Genomic DNA, 19615 nt, shown 5'->3' on the forward strand with positions numbered 1-19615 from the left:
AGTGCTATATTATAATATCATAGTTAAAGCCATTGACTTTACTATATGTATGCTTTGTGAATCGAAGTTTAATACACAGTTTGATACACTCTTGTGAAAATACACAAAACAATTAACAGTCGATCGTTTTACATTCTATTCCAGTTTGATATTTAAGTCGATAAATAGAATAAAGGCAGATGATTTTAAAATTTGACGCCGTTTTTATTATTAAACGTTAGATGGAATACGTTTTTAACTCAGTTAGTCAAACATAAAAAAAAGACAGAAAATCAAAACCATCATATGTGTCCTTCTCTTCAAAGTCACGGTCTTCTGTAGGCTAATATCGAGAAAATTCTATACAGTATAGCTCATTTAATTATAAGCTATTGTATTTTATTATCCGTAATTCCGTAGCGATACAACATCCTTATTCCAAGCAGTACAAAAGAGATTCCGATATTATCGATGACCAGTCATCGAGAGATTCTACAGTTATAGAGCTAGACCAAGCAAACAAACGTCCACATATAGTACTGTCTTTTTCAAAAGGCACGCTTTAGGTTCTTGATCCAATAAAAGAAAAGAAAAGATGTATACAATTGAAAATTTATTTTATATAAAAATTACATGCATACAGAAAATATTTGCAAATAGTAATGCAAAGCTTTTACAATTATGAAATGTATCATTTCCCAGCATGTTATTTGGTGTTTGCTGTCTTGATATTTGTAATGATTTGAATGATATATGACAATCAATAACATCATGATGAATATAAATAAAGTCAACATGATATTTATCGGAATATGTTTACATATATAACTACTGTCCGTTCTTTACAATGTTTCTGCAACGTTTACTACATTTTCTAGATTTTTATTTAGATTTATCTGTCTTTTTCTTTCTCATATATATCGAATCACTAAATATTTAATCATATTAAGTTACATCAACAAATCAAATATGATCCAAGTACGTTGTGTGCAAGTTTCCTGGATGAAATAGATTAAAAAATTTCTCTCCTAAAAACTGAATTTTTGAATTGTGACAGTATTTTTTCGGAGTGCGATACGTCGTTAAATCGTTTAATAAAACTCTAAGTAACTTCGTTACTTTAAAAATAGCTCGTTTTATTTTGATACATATAAACTAGGCTTGCAGATAAAAACTTTTACACAATTGAATTATTTGCTTTTCCATTTATTCGTCTCTCATCTACCTACATATATATAGTACCAGTAACATCACGTGTTTAACTACTGACTCTACTCTTTCAACTCTTGCATGAGCTTTTGCACTTCCAACTTCTCAGCACTTCTGCACACAGTGCACACAGCATGCGGAATCGCTTACCGCTCGGGCTCGGCGAAGGAGCGATGCGGTATATAGTCAATTAATGTGCCGTTTTTTCGTAAAAGACTACGAATTTTGAAGGCTTATATCCGGGTTATAATTTAGTCATTATTTGTTCGAGTTGCATAATGTTGTAAAACATCTTACTTAATTTATAATACGAAAATAAAAATAAATTTGGTCAATTCTCAGAGTGAATGGCACACACACACACACACACACACACACACACACACACACACACACACACACACACACATCTATATATATATGTAGGGTGAGTTTTGAGTATAATTGAGTATAATAAGAAATTAAGTTTTTTTTACACTAGAAATTTAACAGTGTAGAAATGTTAAAATTGCACGTGAAAAAAACGTATTTAATAAGCAACTATATTTATGTGTACGATAAAATTCTTTTGTAGATGTAGAGTTCTTCGAAAATCGTCGATCTCAAATGTATAAACGGACCACTCTTACGATCAACGAGGTATTCCCCGAGGACAAAAGACGAATACGCATATCTCGCGACAAACAGCATTGCGACACTACATCTTGTAAGCTGACTGTAAAAGTTAAAAGCATCTGCATCTTATCAACGTTTAGATGACAAAAATATCAATTCAGTTTAATATAAATTAATCTATTTTAAGCAGGGCTTTAATTTTGTATTTTATGTTAACTTTCACTTTGTTTTTTTATGTTCTTATTTATTTTATTAGAAGATAAATATGAAAGACATGTCGCTGAGTTTAATTTCTTTTTCTGCGTGGAGAAAATGATTCAATTTCCGAACTTATCACCCCACATGTATGGACACAAGAATTTTTTAGTAGGAAAATATTCTATTGCATTAGAAAAAATATGTTCAAAATATAAACTTAAACAATAAGTATACGGCGTTTTCCCTTGTTTGATTATATAAACTTAATCCCAAAATTCCCAAATAGAAATCTCGATAATGATCATTTCTTGACGGCAAAAGAACTTAAAGAACTCAAACAATAACGATAAATCAGCTTCAAAATAAAGCTTGGTCTTGTAAAGTGAAGATTGAATTAAGGGCCTTACACCTTCTTTCCATAAAAATTGCAATTTGTAACGAAGAGAAAGCCACGGTACATTTAGCAGTGCCTTCCCTAAAAGGCTCGATTCAAGCTCTGTGGTCCAATGAAAAAGAAGAAAAAATGTAGACAATAGGAAATTTATTTTATATACATAAATTATATACACAGGCATACACAAACCATTTGCACATAGTGATTCAAAACTATTACAATTATTAAGTACATTATTTGTGGAATTTGTCATAATTTTTGAATGATATATATGATTAATCACTAAAATATATATATCACGGTTAATACAAAGAAAGTCAACATGATATCGGACTAGACGTACTGTCCGTTCTTTAAAGTGCGTTTTGAAATTTCTTCAACGTTTATATTGAATTTTTATTTGGATTTACCTCTCTCTCCCTTTTCCTCTTTCACAGAAATATCGAATAATTAAATATTTAATTATTCAAATCCTGAAGTTCCAGGTTCGAATCCTGGCTGAGGTAATATTTTTCGCAATAATTTCTTTACAGTTTTTAGATAATTAAATTGCATCGATTTAATTCCGGGGAGGGAAGGGTATTAATATTCCAACGATAGCTGTGTTTCAAGTCAGACAAATAATCGGCGCGCAGTGTAAGTTGAAATATATGTATATTATATTACATTGTAATTCGTTACTTCTGTAACTATTAATTTCTTTATTTGCGCACCACGTATCGCGCCTGACTCATTCGCCATTTATTAATTTGTTAAATATTTAATCTAACCACATAAGTTAAATATGATCCAAGTTTGTTGTGTGCAAGTAAGCTGGATGATGTATATTAAAATACATCATCCAGCTGTTTTTTGGATGTTTTTGGATGTCTTTTGGATGTTTTTTAGCTAAGATCATCTTGGTAAGGAACAAGGAACGGAACTTTCTTGGTTCTTGAATAGGAATACTATGCAGATGTAACTTCCTTGAGTCGTGTCTCTCGACAGTACATAATAGTACTGCTGGTGGGTCGTGATAATAATTGAAAGAATGAGTGGAGTGAAAGAATGGAGTTAGAAAACATTTAACGCACTTTGCATGCAATAAGTAACATAAATCAGAGTTTTCTTTATATATATCCCTCCCCTCCTCCCTTTCATGGTTTGATTTAAAAAAAGTCTTTATTATATTATTACAACCTTCCACGTTGCATGTCTCTGTGACAACTTTTAAAGCCATTTCATCTTGGTCAACAACATCTGCAATACATATTAATGTAAACTTTAAGTTTCTTTCACATCTATTTAGTGCATAAATTGTAATATTTACCAATGTAACATGACATATGTTTAAGGGTCAGTATTGGTATGTCGGCTATCGGCATCTGTATTGACATGTCATGTGTGGACGTGGCTCTCATATGTGTACGTGCGATAAATACACTCAAAGATTTCGTTTCACATATATCTTTATCAGGAAAATAGATATAGTAAATAGAATTATTCTGTTGTATAATTAATTTATCATTAAAAATGAAATGTTGAGGAACACTGGTAAAAGATATCTTCGCACGTGATGATGTCCACACACCTATGCATTGTCCAAATACAAAAGCAAAAATTAATATAATAAAATGTTTTTTAATCAATAAAAGATAATTTTAAGGATCAACATTAAATTCATAAATGATAATGATGAGATGCAATCCTATGACATGATCTCTATGAAAAATGTATACTAATTTCTATTTAAATTATATATGTACATACTTAGGTAAATCGTTACATGAATGCTTTGCACATGATATTAATAAAATGCACATCGTATAGTTGCACAATTAAAATTACCTGTATAAATATCGTAGATATCAATAGTCTTCAGTTCGTGTTGATCCCACCCCACACCTCCTACAAGATGCAATTTGTTTTTCAAAAACACAGTAATCATATCTCTTCTCCAAACTGGCAAACTAAAATATTTATAAACAGATTTTAACAGATAATATTTTATTTATTCTATTATTACTCATCTATTTATTCTTATTATTTATCTAATCGTTAGGATATTTACACTGTCTCAAGAATCCATCTCTTAGATATCAAAGAATAACGCCATACATTTTTGTTAAACTTTCTTAAACCAATACCATATTCTCCGCCACAAAGATATAAATCGTACCCTTAAAAAAATGATCACATAAAATACAATAAGTAAATAATACAATACTGTTTCAGATAAGATAGAACAAGAAAAACACTGCATACTTCTAGCAGTGATCTGCACTCTTACGAGTGGTCCACCAATGTGACTCTTCTCGATAACATCTGTAGGATATTCAAATGAGGTTAGCTCAAAAAAATCATTACCATCCCAGCAATGAATATATTGTTCACCATTAATATATTCACAAGACATAACACCCTGTAAAATTTTTGCTTTCTTATTTTTAATGATATCTAAAGAAACTGTAAAATCCTGCAAAAAAGATTTTATTATTCATAGAATTTTAATGCATTAATTTAATGTATAATAGAAAATAATAGTATGATAAAGAAACAAAATAAATATGTGGAGAATATATAGATCTTGAAGTTAGAAATCATTATTTTATTTGAAATATATTGGTAAGGGCTTATAGCTCTGTGTCTATTTCTAACATTATATTATCAAAAATAACTAAATGTTATTTTTGAAAATAATATACTCACATGACGATGGTTCATCCACTTGCGTGTAATATCAAGCAAATAAGATTCTGTAGCTCTTAAATTGACGTTTCCAATTAACCTTATAAAATGCTCTTTCGACAACTCATAAATTGAATCGAGTGGCAGTTCATCGAAACGATCTAAGCAAACAGCCAAAGAAAGATCTCGTAGCACATTAATATTCAGTTCTTGTGCCAGTAACCAAATGTCAATTACATATTTTGGTGACATAAAGTGTCTCTCAAGCCTGTCGGTTATATCTTCTATTAATTTATCTGTTGCAAATAGAACGCTTAATTCCAATAGAATCAAGAGACGATCGAGTTCTTCGAAATCATAACTTATCGCAGATGTAAATACGATTTTGTCATGATGAATCCAATCAATGAAATCCTACAAAATTATTATCTCTCTATTTCGGTTGCACAGTGAAATTATTCATGCCGATAAAACCCAATGCAATTCTTATAATATACATTATTTTTTTATTGAAAACATGCATTTTGTTAAGAATTTTGATGTAACAAAACCACTACATAAAAAATAAAAACAAATTAACGGTTTGTATGTTCAAAAAGCAACTGTATTCTTGAACACACACAAGAACTAGAGAGAGAAATAAGCTAACCTTCAACAAAATCGAGGAAATGTCATAGTTGATGATGTGTTCCGTCTGGCCATATTCTAGATAGTTCATGGACAAAAGTGCATCAAAATACTGACTCTTGTCGATCAATTTTTGCTTCTCAACCTCGAATCGTTCCTCTTTGAAAACCAATATCACTGTTTCGCGCGGTTCCCCGCCGTCATTGCTATTACTTTCCATTCTGAAAAAGCATGTGTTATCAATGTGATAAATATACGCTCGTTAAAATAAACGCAGAAATATTTGGCACTATAAAACTTACTGTCATTCGTGCGTCTCTCGTCTATATCTATACGGCATCACATATAAATTACTGATAACTATTGCAGACTACTTCTGACTACTGACGCTACTCTCTGTTGTTGTACATATACTGGGATAGTAGTGACTGTGTTGAGCTGAAGGATTGGACGGCAGTGCTGGCGGTGGAAGGGGAGGGGGGGTCTCTTCCTTAGAAAAGGATACACGTGTAATAGGATCAAAAGAGGGATTTAATTTATTAACCTTTAGAGGCCGGGAAAAGGACTTGAAGACTTTTTTTTTTTTTTTACTATTTTTCCCTTATTCAACACACAAATTTTGCCTGAAAACATCAAATAGCTTGTGTTTTTTGGGTGGTCGATATTTCGACCACCCCCGGCCTCTAAAGGTTAATCCCTCTTTTACTCTGTACATTTTTACTTTAATTTAATTCAATTTTTTATTCTAACTTTTTATCTTATGACTTCTGAGCGATTATTTTATCTTATTGACTATCGTGAGTTTATTTCACTTTTTAGCTTTACGTATGCATGATGTGGTTACGGCACGATGTCAGCGACGTAATGGATATTTTGTATGCGGTTTTTGAGGATGTATGGCTTGATTAATTTTCTCATTTGAGAAGGACCGGAATTACGGTTGAAACGTTGTGTTTTTAAATATATTAATTATTTGGCCAGTTGGGTCGAACAAAAACGACTTCTGTTTTTAATTTATTCATGCTATTATAATGTCATAATTAAAACCATTGACTTTATATATGTATGCTTTGAGAATCGAACAGTTTTATACACTTTTGTGAAAATACACAAAACAATTAACAGCTAGTATTTACATTCTATTCCAGTTTGATGTTTAAGTCGATAAATAGAATGAAGGCATAAGATTTTAAAATTTGACGCCGTCTTTGTTATTAAACGTTAGATGGGATACATTTTCAACTCATCAGTTAGTAAAACATAAAAAAAGACAGAAAATCAAAACCATATGTGTTCTTCTCTTCAAAGTCACGGTCCTCTGTAGGCTATAAAATTCTAATACAGTATAGAGCTTATTTAATTAAGGGGCTGCTGGAGTGACGGCCAAACTTTCTCGATGTCGATAATGTCAACATTTTTAATTTTGTTTTTCCTATATCTGTCTTTGTCTAACGAAATGACATCTGTCCTTGTTCGATCGCTGCGCCATCTCTTTTGCTGCTCTGCTTACTAGCCTGTGTGTATGTTTTTGTGGAAAATATACACGATTTCTTCGGCACCTAAATTTCTTTTCCAGGCTTTTAATCTCAATTTCAACGGTACGTTTTATTGTTTGTGCACGTATTCTGAAGAGTGGGAACATTTCATTTCGTACATATAACCTATACAACTGTTCATATTAGAAAATATGGTTATGAAGTGACAGCATTTTTACATTATTTTTTCAATTACCACTAATTTTTTTAATTCCCACTCTTCATTAGTACCTATACTTTACTCCTGTAAAAGGATTTTGCGATTTATAAAGCCGTTTCAAAGAACGAGCCCTGACTGTTTTTGTCGGTAATTGTCCCCTGTCCAGCATAGGGATTCTCTAACTCCTTAACGACAGTTTCGGTATCGTTGCGCACGTATTATATATGGTAAAAATGCTGCGCAACGATACCGAAACTGTCGTTAAGGAGTTAGAGAATCCCCGTGCAGGATTCCGTTCACTACTGTATTTTAATATCTATAATCCCGTAGCGATACAACATATATCCTTCGAAGAAGTACAAAAGAGATTCCGATATTACCGATGACCAGTCATCGAGAGATTCTACAGTTAGGGCTAGAGACCAAGCAAACACACGTCCACATAATACTACCTTTCCCAAAAGGCACGATTCAGATTCTTGATCCAATAAAAGAGAAAAAAAGATGTATAGAATTGAAAATTTATTTTATATAAAAATTACATACATACAAGAAGTATTTGCACATAGTGATGCAAATTAAGCTTTTATGAATTGTATTCCCAGCATGTTACTTGGTGTTTGCTGTGTTGGTATTTGTAATGATTTGAATGATATGACAATCAATAAATCATCACGATGAATATAAATAAAGTCAATATGATATTTATCGGAATATGTTGACATATATTATATTTACTGTCCGTTCTTTGCAATATTTCCTGCAACGTTTACTATATTTTCTACATTTTTATTTAGATTTGTCTGTTTTTTTTTCTCTCATCATATATATCGAATCACTAAATATTTAATTATTAAGTTACATAAATCTAAGTTTAGTCAAGTTTGTGGTGTGTAAGTTTCCTGGATAAAAAAGATTAATAACTCTTCTGGTCTCCGACTTCTTGGCAAAGATCAGAGAACAGAATTTTTTTGGATCTCGAATAGGAATACTATGCCCGTATAAGTTAGGGTATTTATTCTTTTCCTCCTCTTAAACGAGGAATTTTGCTCTTAATCGAGAAATATACAAGATGAAAGTCTGGGTCGAACTACGGACCTTTTAGTTATACGAATCGTTCGCGGACACACGGAACCACTGGTCATTCATGCTACTCTCTCAACTCTCTGTCGTTTTCAAGGCACAAAGTAGCGTTTCGCCAATTTTACACGCAGCGACGTCGCAGAATGCGCGGGATGCGCCAAGCTGTAGAATAGAAATTCTTATTGTATTTTGCATGTACACACACAAGTTCAAAGGGCATTGAAATACTGTTCTTTTCATATCTGGAGACGTATCCCAATTCCAATTGGTGCAAATCCGAAGGGATGGGCTACGCGTTTCTACCTGCACATCTGTCAGGTATATACTAGTCTCTAGTCTCGGAAATTTTTTGAATTTAATATTTTAAGGATACATTTTACGCCTAACACTGCAAATCGAAGTGTGCTATTTTTACACGCATAAACGTGTAAAAATCGTGAGAGATTGGATCTTACATTCAATTTAATTTTAACATCATGGAAGTATCATGAAAGGTACATCGTATTTTTCGGATTGGGATATGTATGAGAGTATAAAGAATCTGTTTCGCAAATGAGAATCCTCTTTTAAAAAGTCTTATAAAAAACCTATGAACATGCAACAACAATATAATAACATAAAAAAAAGTGGAAGAAAAAAGAAGAAAGAGGAGGACGAAGTCAACGAAACAATGAACAACAGAACAAATAGTCCAGTCGCCAGGTCGATTGAGCATTTTTTTCGAGGTTGATGGTTTTTGTTAATGTTTTTTTTATGTTTTTTGGGTCGTAGAACAAGAATCTGTAAATAGTTTTTTCGTAAGTCGATGCAATAAAAAGTTATTAACAATTTATTTGTTTAAATTGCCCTAGCGATCAAACTATACATCCTATAAAAAAATGAACTGGAGAAAATTTGTTCCTCTTTTCACGACGAACAAAATGGCGTTTGAATTTTTCCAAAATCTTTATTATTGACGGAAATATGTCAATTTTAGGTAATTACTGCCTACGCGTCGCGGCGTGCGCGCTTGCGCTTAATTGTACCACATGAGTTTTGCTCCTTTAATTTTAATTTAATTTATTTTTTTTGCTCCTTTTATTTTTTAAGTCCGAATTTGTTTAAAGTTTATTTATTTTTATTATTTGGGATAACACTAAATTCAAAACTAAATTCAATAATAAATAAGAAAATAAAAAAAATAATAAAAATAATAAAAAAAATAAATTAAATTAAAATTAAAGGAGCAAAACTCGTGTGGTACAATTGAGCGCGAGCGCGCACGCCTAGGGTACGCCGCGACCCGTAGGCAGTAATTACCTAAAAATTGAAATATTTCAGTCAATAATCAAGATTTTGGAAAAATTCAAACGCCATTTTGTTCGTCGTGAAAAGAGGAACAAATTTTCTCCAGTTCATTTTTTTATAGGATGTATAGTTTGATCGCTAGGGCAATTTAAACAAATAAATTGTTAATAATTAACTTTTTATTGCATCGACTTACGAAAAAACTATTTACAGATTCTTGTTCTACGACCCAAAAAACATAAAAAAAACATTAACAAAAGCCATCAACCTCGAAAAAAATGCTCAATCGACCTGGCGACAGAACTAAAACATGTAATGAATATTTTATTACTTAAATAAATTTTTGCTCAATTTCTGGAAAACGGGTAGAGATACGAAAAAATGATTTAAATGGAGGTTGTTTGTTTAGAAATTCTGCACAAAAAAGGTCTCTTTTATTTCTTTTCATAGGACTCACTTTGGCCAGAAACCGCGCCTGAAGAAAGATAATTTTTTAACTTAAAGGGGATCCCTTTTTTTAAAGAACTATTATCATAAAAATAAGTGCCGGTATTTTGAGATATAATTGTATAAAAATTTTAATTAATTATCTTAAGTATTACGAACTGTGATATTTACACCGCATGTAATATTGAAAGGCGCGGTTTTCGGCAAAAGGGTGAGTCCTATGAAAAAATGAAAAAATCTTTTTTGTGCAGAATTTCCAGACAAACAAACTTCCATTTAAATCATTTTTTCGTATCTCTATCCGTTTTCCAGAAATTCAGCAAAAACTTCTTTTGTGGGTAGTTTTTACCCCTTTAAAAAATTAAGCGACAGGGTGTAAGGGATAGATTTTTAGTACGGTGGTCAGAGAACCATTCTACTAATTCTATTCAAAATACCATTATCAGAGTTTTGACTTCCTTTTTATGTCTATTGTACTTGAACAATTTTGGGAATTTGGTCACTTAAACTCCCCGTATCTTCAAAACTAGCCCTATTCTCAACTTGAAATTTTACTGAAATTTATGTCCCATCATATAGCATCGTTTGGCGTACAATTCGATTCAAATTTTGAGGACAACAAAATAAGCCAAAAACGTATGTTTTTTGGGATCACTCTTTATTTTATGTATAAATTATACACACATACAGAAAGTATATATTGATGCAAAGCTTTTACAATTATAAAGTGTATCATTTCCCAGCATGTTATTTGATATTTGCTGGGTTAATATTTTTAATGATTTGAGTAACATGACAATCAATAAAACATCACGGTGAATCTAAATAAAAGTCATTTTGATATTGGAATATGGAGACGTACTGTCCGTTCTTTAAAGTTTTCTTTGAAATTTCTACAACGTTTACATTTCCTGAATTTTTCTTTAGATTTATCTCTTTCTTCCTTTCCCTCCTTTACAAATATATCGAATAATTAAATATTTAATCAAATCACATAAATCAAATATGATCAAAGTACGTTGTGTGCAAATGAGTTGGATTAAGTAGATCAAGAAATCTTCTAACTGAGTTCGTCTTGGCAACGAACAAGGAACGGAACTTTTTTAGATCTTGAATAGGAATACTATGCAAGTGTAACGTCTCATTGCGTACTATGCGATCTGCATATAATAGTACAGCTGGTTCTAACTCCATTTCTTTGCCGTACTCGCGAAAGAATGGAGTTAGGCAGAAATTCTTCCCTCCATGGGTTAAGTAAGAACAATTATATATTATATTATTACAACCTTCCACGTTGCATGTGTCTGTGACAACTTTCAAAACCATTTTATCTTTGCGATAAACAACATCTGCAATAAATATTAATGTAAACTTTAAGTTCTTTCACACCTACTTAGTGCATAAATTGTAATATTTACCAATGCATGTATGTATGTAACATGACATAGTTTGAAGAGCCAGTATTGGTGTATCATCTAAGATACGCGTTAATTCACAAATATCTCCCAAATATATCTCTTTCCATACATCCTTATCAGGAAAATATTTATAGAAATAAGGTGATTCAAATATAATTAACGTATCTTTAAAAATGAAATATTCAGAAAAGCTGGTAAAGCTTAAAAAATTAGGTTTCGTCACACTTGAAGATGACCTAAAGGTTGACATACCTATGCATTGTTTAAATACAAAAGAAAAAATTAATATAATAAAATATATTTCAATCACTAAAAGATCATTTTAAGGATTAACATTAAATTTATAAATGATAATAATCCTATCAGAACCAATCCCATGATCTGGCCTGTATGGATGACCAGTACCTTGACACCGAAAATAAGAAGGTGAGTCGTAGGAAGAGATCGTAGGTATTTTTGCACCTGAAGTCCATATACCTATGCATGTTTTAAATACAAAAGCAAAAATTTATGTAACAAAATAATGTGTTTTAATCGATAAAAAATAATTTTAAGGAAGATAATTTTAAAGGGATTAGCATTAAATTTATAAATGATAATTGTGAGAAGCAATCCTATATGATCTGTATCAAAAGTATATATTATAATCTCTGTTTAAAATCATTATATGTATATATACTTAGGTAAGTCAATATATACTTTGCACATAATATTATCGAAATGCGCATTATGTAGCTGCACAATTAAAATCACCTGTATAAATATCATAGATATCAACAGTCATCAGTTTTTCATCAAGTGGTCCCACACCGCCCACAAGATACAATTTGTCTTCCAAAAACACAGCAATCATATGTCTACTCCCAACTGGCATACTGAAATATTTATAAACATTATTTTAACAAATATCATTCAATTTATTCTATCATTTATCTATTTAATGTTATCATTTATCTAATCGTTAAGATAATTACACTGTCTCATGAATCCATTTCTTAGATTTCAAAGAATAACGCCATATATTTTTGTTAAATATTCCTTGTGTAAAACAAATACCATATTGTCCACCACAAAGATACAAATCGTATCCTTAAAAAAAGATCACAAAAAGTAATAATTAAGTAAGCAAGATAATACTGTTTTAAAATAGACGGAATAAAAGAAACAGACTGCATACTTCTTGTAGTGATTTGCATTCCTATAGGAAATTTACCAGTGCTGGAACAATGTTCGATAATATCTGTGGGGTATTCGAATGAAGTTAGTTCCAAAAGATCTTTACCGTCCCAGCAATGAATATATTGTTCACATATATTGTTAATATGTTCACAAGATATAATACAAGGTAAAATTTTTGCTTTTTTATCCTCTATAATTTCTAAAGAAACTGTAAAATCCTGTAAAAAAGAATTTGTTATTCGGAGAAATGTAATACATGAATGAACAAAATATATATATACATACTATATGGTAAGAAAACAAAATAAGTACATATGTGGAAGATATATGTCCTTGAGTTAGAAATCCATTTTATTTGACATTTATAGATAAAGACTTATAGCTCCTGTATTATTTCAAAACTTATATTACTCCAAATGTTTGAAAATAATATACTTACATGATGATGGTTCTTCCACTGATTTATAATATCAAACAAATAAGTCTCTGTAGCTCTTACATTAATGTTTCCGATTAACTTCAAAAAATTTTCCCTCGACAACTCACAAATTAAATCAAGTGGCAGTTCATTGAAACGATCTAAGCAAAGAGCCAAAGAAGGATCTCGTAGCACGTTAATATTCAAATCTTGTGCCAATGACCAAATTCTAATTGCAATTTTTGGTGGCGTAAAATAGTGTCTCTCAAGCCTGTTGGTTAAATCTTCTACTAATAAGTGTTGTAAGCAGGTATCTGTCATAAATAGATAACTTAGTTCCAACAGACCCAAGAGACGATCAAGCTCTTCAAAATCATAACTTGTTGCAGATGTAAATGCAATTTTGTCGTTGTGAATCCAATCAATAAAATCCTATAAAATTATTATTTGTCTATTTTGGTTACGCAATGAGATGATGCATGCCGATAACACCCGATGCAATATATTTCTATATACATTTATATATTAATGGCTTCCACACAATGAAAAATATAAGGAACAAGGAACAGATATTAGCGATTAGAAATAAGAAATCAGGAATAAAGCTGGTGTAACATTAATACACGGCTTCCAATTCCGATAAATTAAAAATCTATTGCCTGTGTTATTCTCTGTTTCTGTTGCCTGTATTTTTCATTGTGCATTCAACTTTATACTTGATTCTTTAGCTCTAATCGCTAATATCTATTCTTTGTTCCTTAAATTTTTCATTGTGCGGAGGCCTTAAAACCATGCATTTTGTTCAAGTACTTATATGACAAATCTGTTACACAAAAAAAATCGGTTTGTACGCTCAAAAAGCGATTTCTTTTCTGTGAATATTGACGAGAATTAAAATCTGTTCACCTGCAACAAAATCGAGGAAATGTCGTAATTGATAACGTGTTCCGTCTGTCCATATTCTATGAAGTTCATGGACCAAAGCGCTGCAAAATACTGACTCTTGTCGATCAATTTTTGCTTCTCAACCTTGAATCGCTCCTCTTTGAGAATCAATGTCAATGTTTCGCGCGGTTTCCCGCTTTCATTACTGTTATGTTCCATTCTAATACAGTACGTGTTATCAATGCGATAAATATGCATTCAAATGTGTTCGCTGAAGTAAACGCATAAACAATTGCACTACTTACTTTCATTAATACGTATGTGTGTCTCTCATCTTCCTACATATATGGCATCTGTAGCACTACGTGCTCAACTACTGACGCTACTCTCTCGACTAATAGCTCCTGCACTCCTGCACACAAAATGCGTAAACACTTGCTGCGCGGCAAGAAGCGACGTGATTGGCCCAATCAACGTGCCTTTTTTCGTGAATACCAAAAATCAAGAACTTACTGGCTACCACGTCGTTTCTCGTCATCCTGACAAGCGTTTCTGTTTCCTGTGTGCAAAAGGAATTATACTGCAAATCAATAAAAACATTGAATTTTAATGAGCTGAAAGCTTATGGAGTGAGAGAAGGGGGGGAATAGATCTCTTTATTGAAAAGAATCGTATATATAGGATTGAATGGAATTAATTTATATGCTTTTATAATATCATAATTAAAACCGTTGACTCTATTTGCGCATTATAAATTAAACACCCGGTAAAAAATTATTTTATATAAAAACATGCATCTAAATATATATAATAATATATAATATTATATAAATTATTATATAAAATATGTTTTCTTTTCTCTTGTATAATCTCTGTTCGTATGTACAAAAAAATAATAATAAAAAGAATTAGAAAATAATTAAAAGGATAATTTTTGTATTGTTTTTTTTTATTGTTTTTGCATTGTTTAATTATTTGCTTATATATAATCATATATAAATATAATAATGTATATAAAATATGATTATATATGGTTATATATGAGCAAATTTTTCACATTTGCACAGGCTTTATTTTTTTGTAAAAAAACAATGCAAAAATTATCCTTTTAATTATTTTTGAATTCTTTTTCTTGTTATTTTTCTTGTACATACGAACAGAGATATTACATGATTATATATATTTAGAAATGTTTTTATATAAAAAAATTGTACCGGGCATTTTTAAACACTTTTGTGTTCAAACACACAATGTAAAAATGAAACAATTCAAATACATTTATTATTTATCTGTATAATATTTAAGTTGATATAAAATAAAGAAAAATGATTTTAAAAACTTGACGCCGTTTTTGTTACTAAACGTTACATGGAATACATTTTTAACTCTGTTAGTCAAACATAATAAAAGAAGCAGAGAATCAAAACCATCATGTGTCCTTCTTTTCAAAGTTACGGTCCTGTATGGGCTAATATCGAGAAAAGATTCTAATATAGTATAGAGCTTATTTAAGTTCATTTACTGTATTTTAATATCCGTAGTCCTCTAGCAATACCACATTCTTTGAAAAAGTACAAAAGAGATTCCGATATTATTGATGACTAGTCATATTGAGACATTCTACACAGTTAGAGTTACACCAAGCAAATAAACGTTCACATAGTGCTATCTTTCCCAAAAGGCACGATTCAGGTTCTTGGTCCAATGAAAGAGAAGAAAAGATGTATACAGTAGAAAATTTATTTTATATAAAATTTACGTACATACAAAAAGTATTTGCATATAGTAATGCAAGCTTTTACAATTATGAGGTATAGCATTTCCCAGCAAGTCACTTGGTGTTTGCTGGGTTTGTATTTGTAATGATTTGAATGATATATGACAATCAATAAAACATCACGATGAATATGAATAAAGTCAACATGATATTTATCGGAATATGTTGACATATATATTTACTGTCCGTTCTTTGCAATATTTCCTGCAACGTTTACTATATTTTCTACATTTTTATTTAGATTTGTCTGTCCTTTTCTCTCTCATATATATCGAATCACTAAATATTTAATTATTGAGTTACATAAATCAATGTTTAGCCAAGTTCGTGGTGTGCAAGTTTTCTGGATGATGTAGATTAATAACTCTTCTGGCCTCCGACTTCTTGGCAAAGATCAGAGAACGGAATTTTTTGGATCTCGAATAGAAATACTATGCCCGTATAAGTTAGGGTATTTATTAGTTATATGGAATAGTAAAACTGATCCAAATTCGGTATAGTATGAATGCAAATTGAACACATATGCATTTTTTCTTGTGTTGCGTGGAGCAGTATAATGATAATAATAACAATATTTCGGTAAATAATCGGCAGGATCTAGTTCTTTGTATATATTATTCATTAAGTAATGGTTGAGCTTTATATGATCACAACCTTTTATGTTACATGCCTTATAACGTGTGACAGCATTTAGAACCATTTCATCTCGGACAAGATCTGCAAAAACATACTAATGTGAACTTTAAACTTTCACACCCATCTAGTGCACAAATTGTAATATTTACCAATATAAAATGGCACAGTTTAAAACGTCAGTATTGGTATATCGGATAATAAATACGCGTTAAAAATATTCGACAAAATTCTCATTTCCCGTACGTTCTTATCAGGAAGATAGACATAGAAATGATAAGGAATAAATAGATCTATATATAATTAATTCGTCGTTAAAAATAAAATGTGCTGCTTGATCCCTGCACAAATCAAATGCGTAGGTAATGTTCCAAGGTACTTTTGCACCTGAAGTCCATATACCTGTAAATTTTTTAAATACAAATGCAAGAATAATTATATTACAATAAAATAATGTGTTTTATCGATGAAAGATAATTTTAAAGATAATAATTTTAAAGGGATTAGCATTAAATTCATAAATGATAATTATGAGAACTATGAGAAGCAATCTGACATGTCCTATATGAAAAGTATACATTATAATCTCTGTCTAAAATCATTATATGTATATATACATATACTTGGGTAAATCGTTACATGTATACTTTGCACATGATATTATCGAAATGCTCATTATATATAGCTACATAATTAAAATCACCTGTATAAATATCATAGATATCAATAGTGTCCAGTGCTTCTTTATGTCGTCCAAAACCGCTTACAAGATACAATTTGTCTTTCAAAAACACAGTAATCATATCTCTTCTCTCAACTGGCATACTAAAATATTTGCAAACATTATTTTAATAGATAACATTTAATTTATTCTATCATTTATCTATTTAATCTTATCATTTATCTAATCGTTAGCGATATTTACACTGTCTCAAGAAACCATTTCTTAGATGTCAAAGAATAACGCCATATATTTTTGTTAAACACTCCTGAAGCAATACCATATTCTCCACCACAAATATATAAATCGTATCCTTAAAAAAAAGATCACATAAAATAATAATTAATAAATAAGACAATACTGTTTTAGAATGGACGGAATTAAAAAAAAACAGACTGGATACTTCTCCTAGTGATTTGCATTTCTTCAAGACATCTACCAGTGCTGGAACAATGTTCGATAATATCTGTGGGATATTCGAATGAAGTTAGCTCAAATAAGTCATTACCGTCCCAGCAATGAATATATTATTCACGGTTATCATGTTCACAAGATATAATACAAGGTAAAATTGTTGCTTTCTTATGGTCTATGATTTCTAAAGAAACTGTAAAATCCTGTAAAAAAAGAAAAAATTTTGTTATTCAGAGAAATGTAATGCATGAATGAACAAAATATATATAAATACTATATGGTAAGAAAACAAAATAAGTACATATGTGGAGGATATATGTCTTTGAGTTAGAAATCCATTTTATTTGACATTTATTGGAGATAAAGACTTATAGCTCCTGTATTATTTCTAAACTTATATTACTCCAAATGTTATTTTCGAAAATAATATACTCACTTGATGATGTTTCATCCACTCACGTTTAATTTGATGCAAATAAGACCTTGTAGCTCTTACATTAATGTTTCCGCTTAACTTCAGAAAATTTTCCTTCGACAACTCACAAATTGAATCAAGTGGCAGTTCGTTGAAACGATCTAAGTAAAGAGCCAAAGAAAGATCTCGTAGCACGTTAATATTCAATTCTTGTGCCAATGACCAAATTCTAATTGCAATTTTTGGTGGTGTAAAATAGTGTCTCTCAAGCCTGTTGGTTAAATCTTCTACTAATAAGTGTTGTAAGGTATCTGCTGTAAATAGAACGCTTAATTCCAACAGACATAAGAGACGATCAAGCTCTTCAAAATCATAACTTGTTGCAGATGTAAATGCAATTTTGTCGTTGTGAATCCAATCAATAAAATCCTATAAAATTATTATTTGTCCATTTTGGTTACGCAATGAGATGATGCATGCCGATAACACCCGATGTAATATATTTCTATATACATTTGTCTATTAAAAACATGCATTTTGTTAAAGTATTTTATTACTAAATTAATACACGGCTTCTGATAGATTAAAAATCTATTGCCTGTGTTATTCCCTGTTTCTGTTGCCTGTATTTTTCATCGTGCATTCAACTTTATACTTGATTCTTTAGCTCTAATCGCTAATATCTGTTCTTTGTTCCTTATATTTTTCATTGTGCGGAGGCCTTAAAAACATGCATTTTGTTAAAAATTTGTATATAACAAATCTGTTACACAAAAAAAAAACAATGTTTTGTACGCTCAAAAAGCGATTTCTTTTCTGTGAATATTGACGAGAATTAAAATCTGTTCACCTGCAACAAAATCGAGGAAATGTCGTAATTGATAACGTGTGTTCCGTCTGTCCATATTCTAGAAAGTTCGCGGACAAAAGCTTAGCAAAATACTGACCCTTGTCGATCAGTTTTTCCTTCTCAACCTCGAATCGCTCCTCTTTGAGAATCAATGTCATTGTATCTGGAGTTTCGCGCGGTATCCCGCTTTTATTGCTATTATTTCTCATTCTAAAATTACACATGCGGAAATAATATCAATGCGATAAATATGTATTTAAACATGCTTGCTGACGTAAACGTAGAAACAATTGCACTACTTACTTTCATTCATATGTTTTTCATCTCCTTATATTGTGCCACGTGTTCCTCAACTATACTAACGCTAAGTCAATTTTCTTAGGAGTTAATTGGCACCGAGTGGCGAATAGCCATTCACACAGGTCATAAACAGGTAGAGTGGTTTTGCCGTATGGAGATTGAATCAGTCGAAGAAGCTTCGCTGTGTAATGGTTCAACAAGTCGAAGAGGTTTTTGCAGTAAGACGGGCACTGCACATTAAACTAATATATTCCCTTTTAAGCGTAAATTTTTTTTTCTTTTAAACTTTTTTTCTTCTCTTAAACGAGGAATCCTGCTCTTAATCGAGAAATATTCACGGTGAAAGTATGGATCGAACCACGGACCTTTCAGTTATATTATTCGTTCACGGACACATGGAACCA

At 31.1% G+C, this 19615-nt stretch overlaps 2 protein-coding genes and 1 pseudogene across 4 annotated transcripts; all 3 read right to left on the reverse strand.

The window, feature by feature from the left end:
* Positions 1-2525: 2525 nt before the first annotated feature.
* On the reverse strand, positions 2526-6860 carry LOC139776428 (uncharacterized). 2 transcript variants are annotated; one of them, XM_071713059.1, is made up of 8 exons: positions 5992-6860; positions 5712-5910; positions 5084-5476; positions 4640-4850; positions 4446-4554; positions 4223-4344; positions 3705-3842; positions 2526-3634 (listed from the first exon to the last, which is right to left on the reverse strand). In XM_071713059.1, exons 2-8 carry the CDS (start codon positions 5907-5909, stop codon positions 3174-3176), a joined length of 1632 nt encoding a protein of 543 aa, XP_071569160.1. In that variant the 5' UTR covers position 5910; positions 5992-6860; the 3' UTR covers positions 2526-3173. The 2 variants fall into 2 exon arrangements, with proteins under 2 accessions (XP_071569160.1, XP_071569159.1); XM_071713058.1 differs by having other exon boundaries at positions 3705-3965; positions 5992-6857.
* A 3980-nt stretch (positions 6861-10840) lies between these two features.
* LOC139776464 (uncharacterized) lies at positions 10841-14976 on the reverse strand. Of its 2 annotated transcripts, XM_071713109.1 has the most exons (9): positions 14407-14976; positions 14123-14321; positions 13238-13648; positions 12797-13016; positions 12594-12708; positions 12373-12494; positions 12025-12096; positions 11620-11871; positions 10841-11550 (listed from the first exon to the last, which is right to left on the reverse strand). In XM_071713109.1, exons 2-9 carry the CDS (start codon positions 14318-14320, stop codon positions 11201-11203), a joined length of 1740 nt encoding a protein of 579 aa, XP_071569210.1. In that variant the 5' UTR covers position 14321; positions 14407-14976; the 3' UTR covers positions 10841-11200. The 2 variants fall into 2 exon arrangements, with proteins under 2 accessions (XP_071569210.1, XP_071569209.1); XM_071713108.1 differs by lacking the exon at positions 14407-14976 and having other exon boundaries at positions 14123-14389.
* An 849-nt stretch (positions 14977-15825) lies between these two features.
* On the reverse strand, positions 15826-19069 carry LOC139776477 (uncharacterized; annotated as a pseudogene).
* Positions 19070-19615: the final 546 nt, after the last annotated feature.

This window comes from Temnothorax nylanderi, unplaced genomic scaffold (genome assembly GCF_030848795.1).
Source record: "Temnothorax nylanderi isolate EJ_2023f unplaced genomic scaffold, tnyl_v1.0 TNYL_tig0120_pilon, whole genome shotgun sequence".
In the NCBI taxonomy this organism is placed as follows: Eukaryota; Metazoa; Arthropoda; class Insecta; order Hymenoptera; family Formicidae; genus Temnothorax; species Temnothorax nylanderi.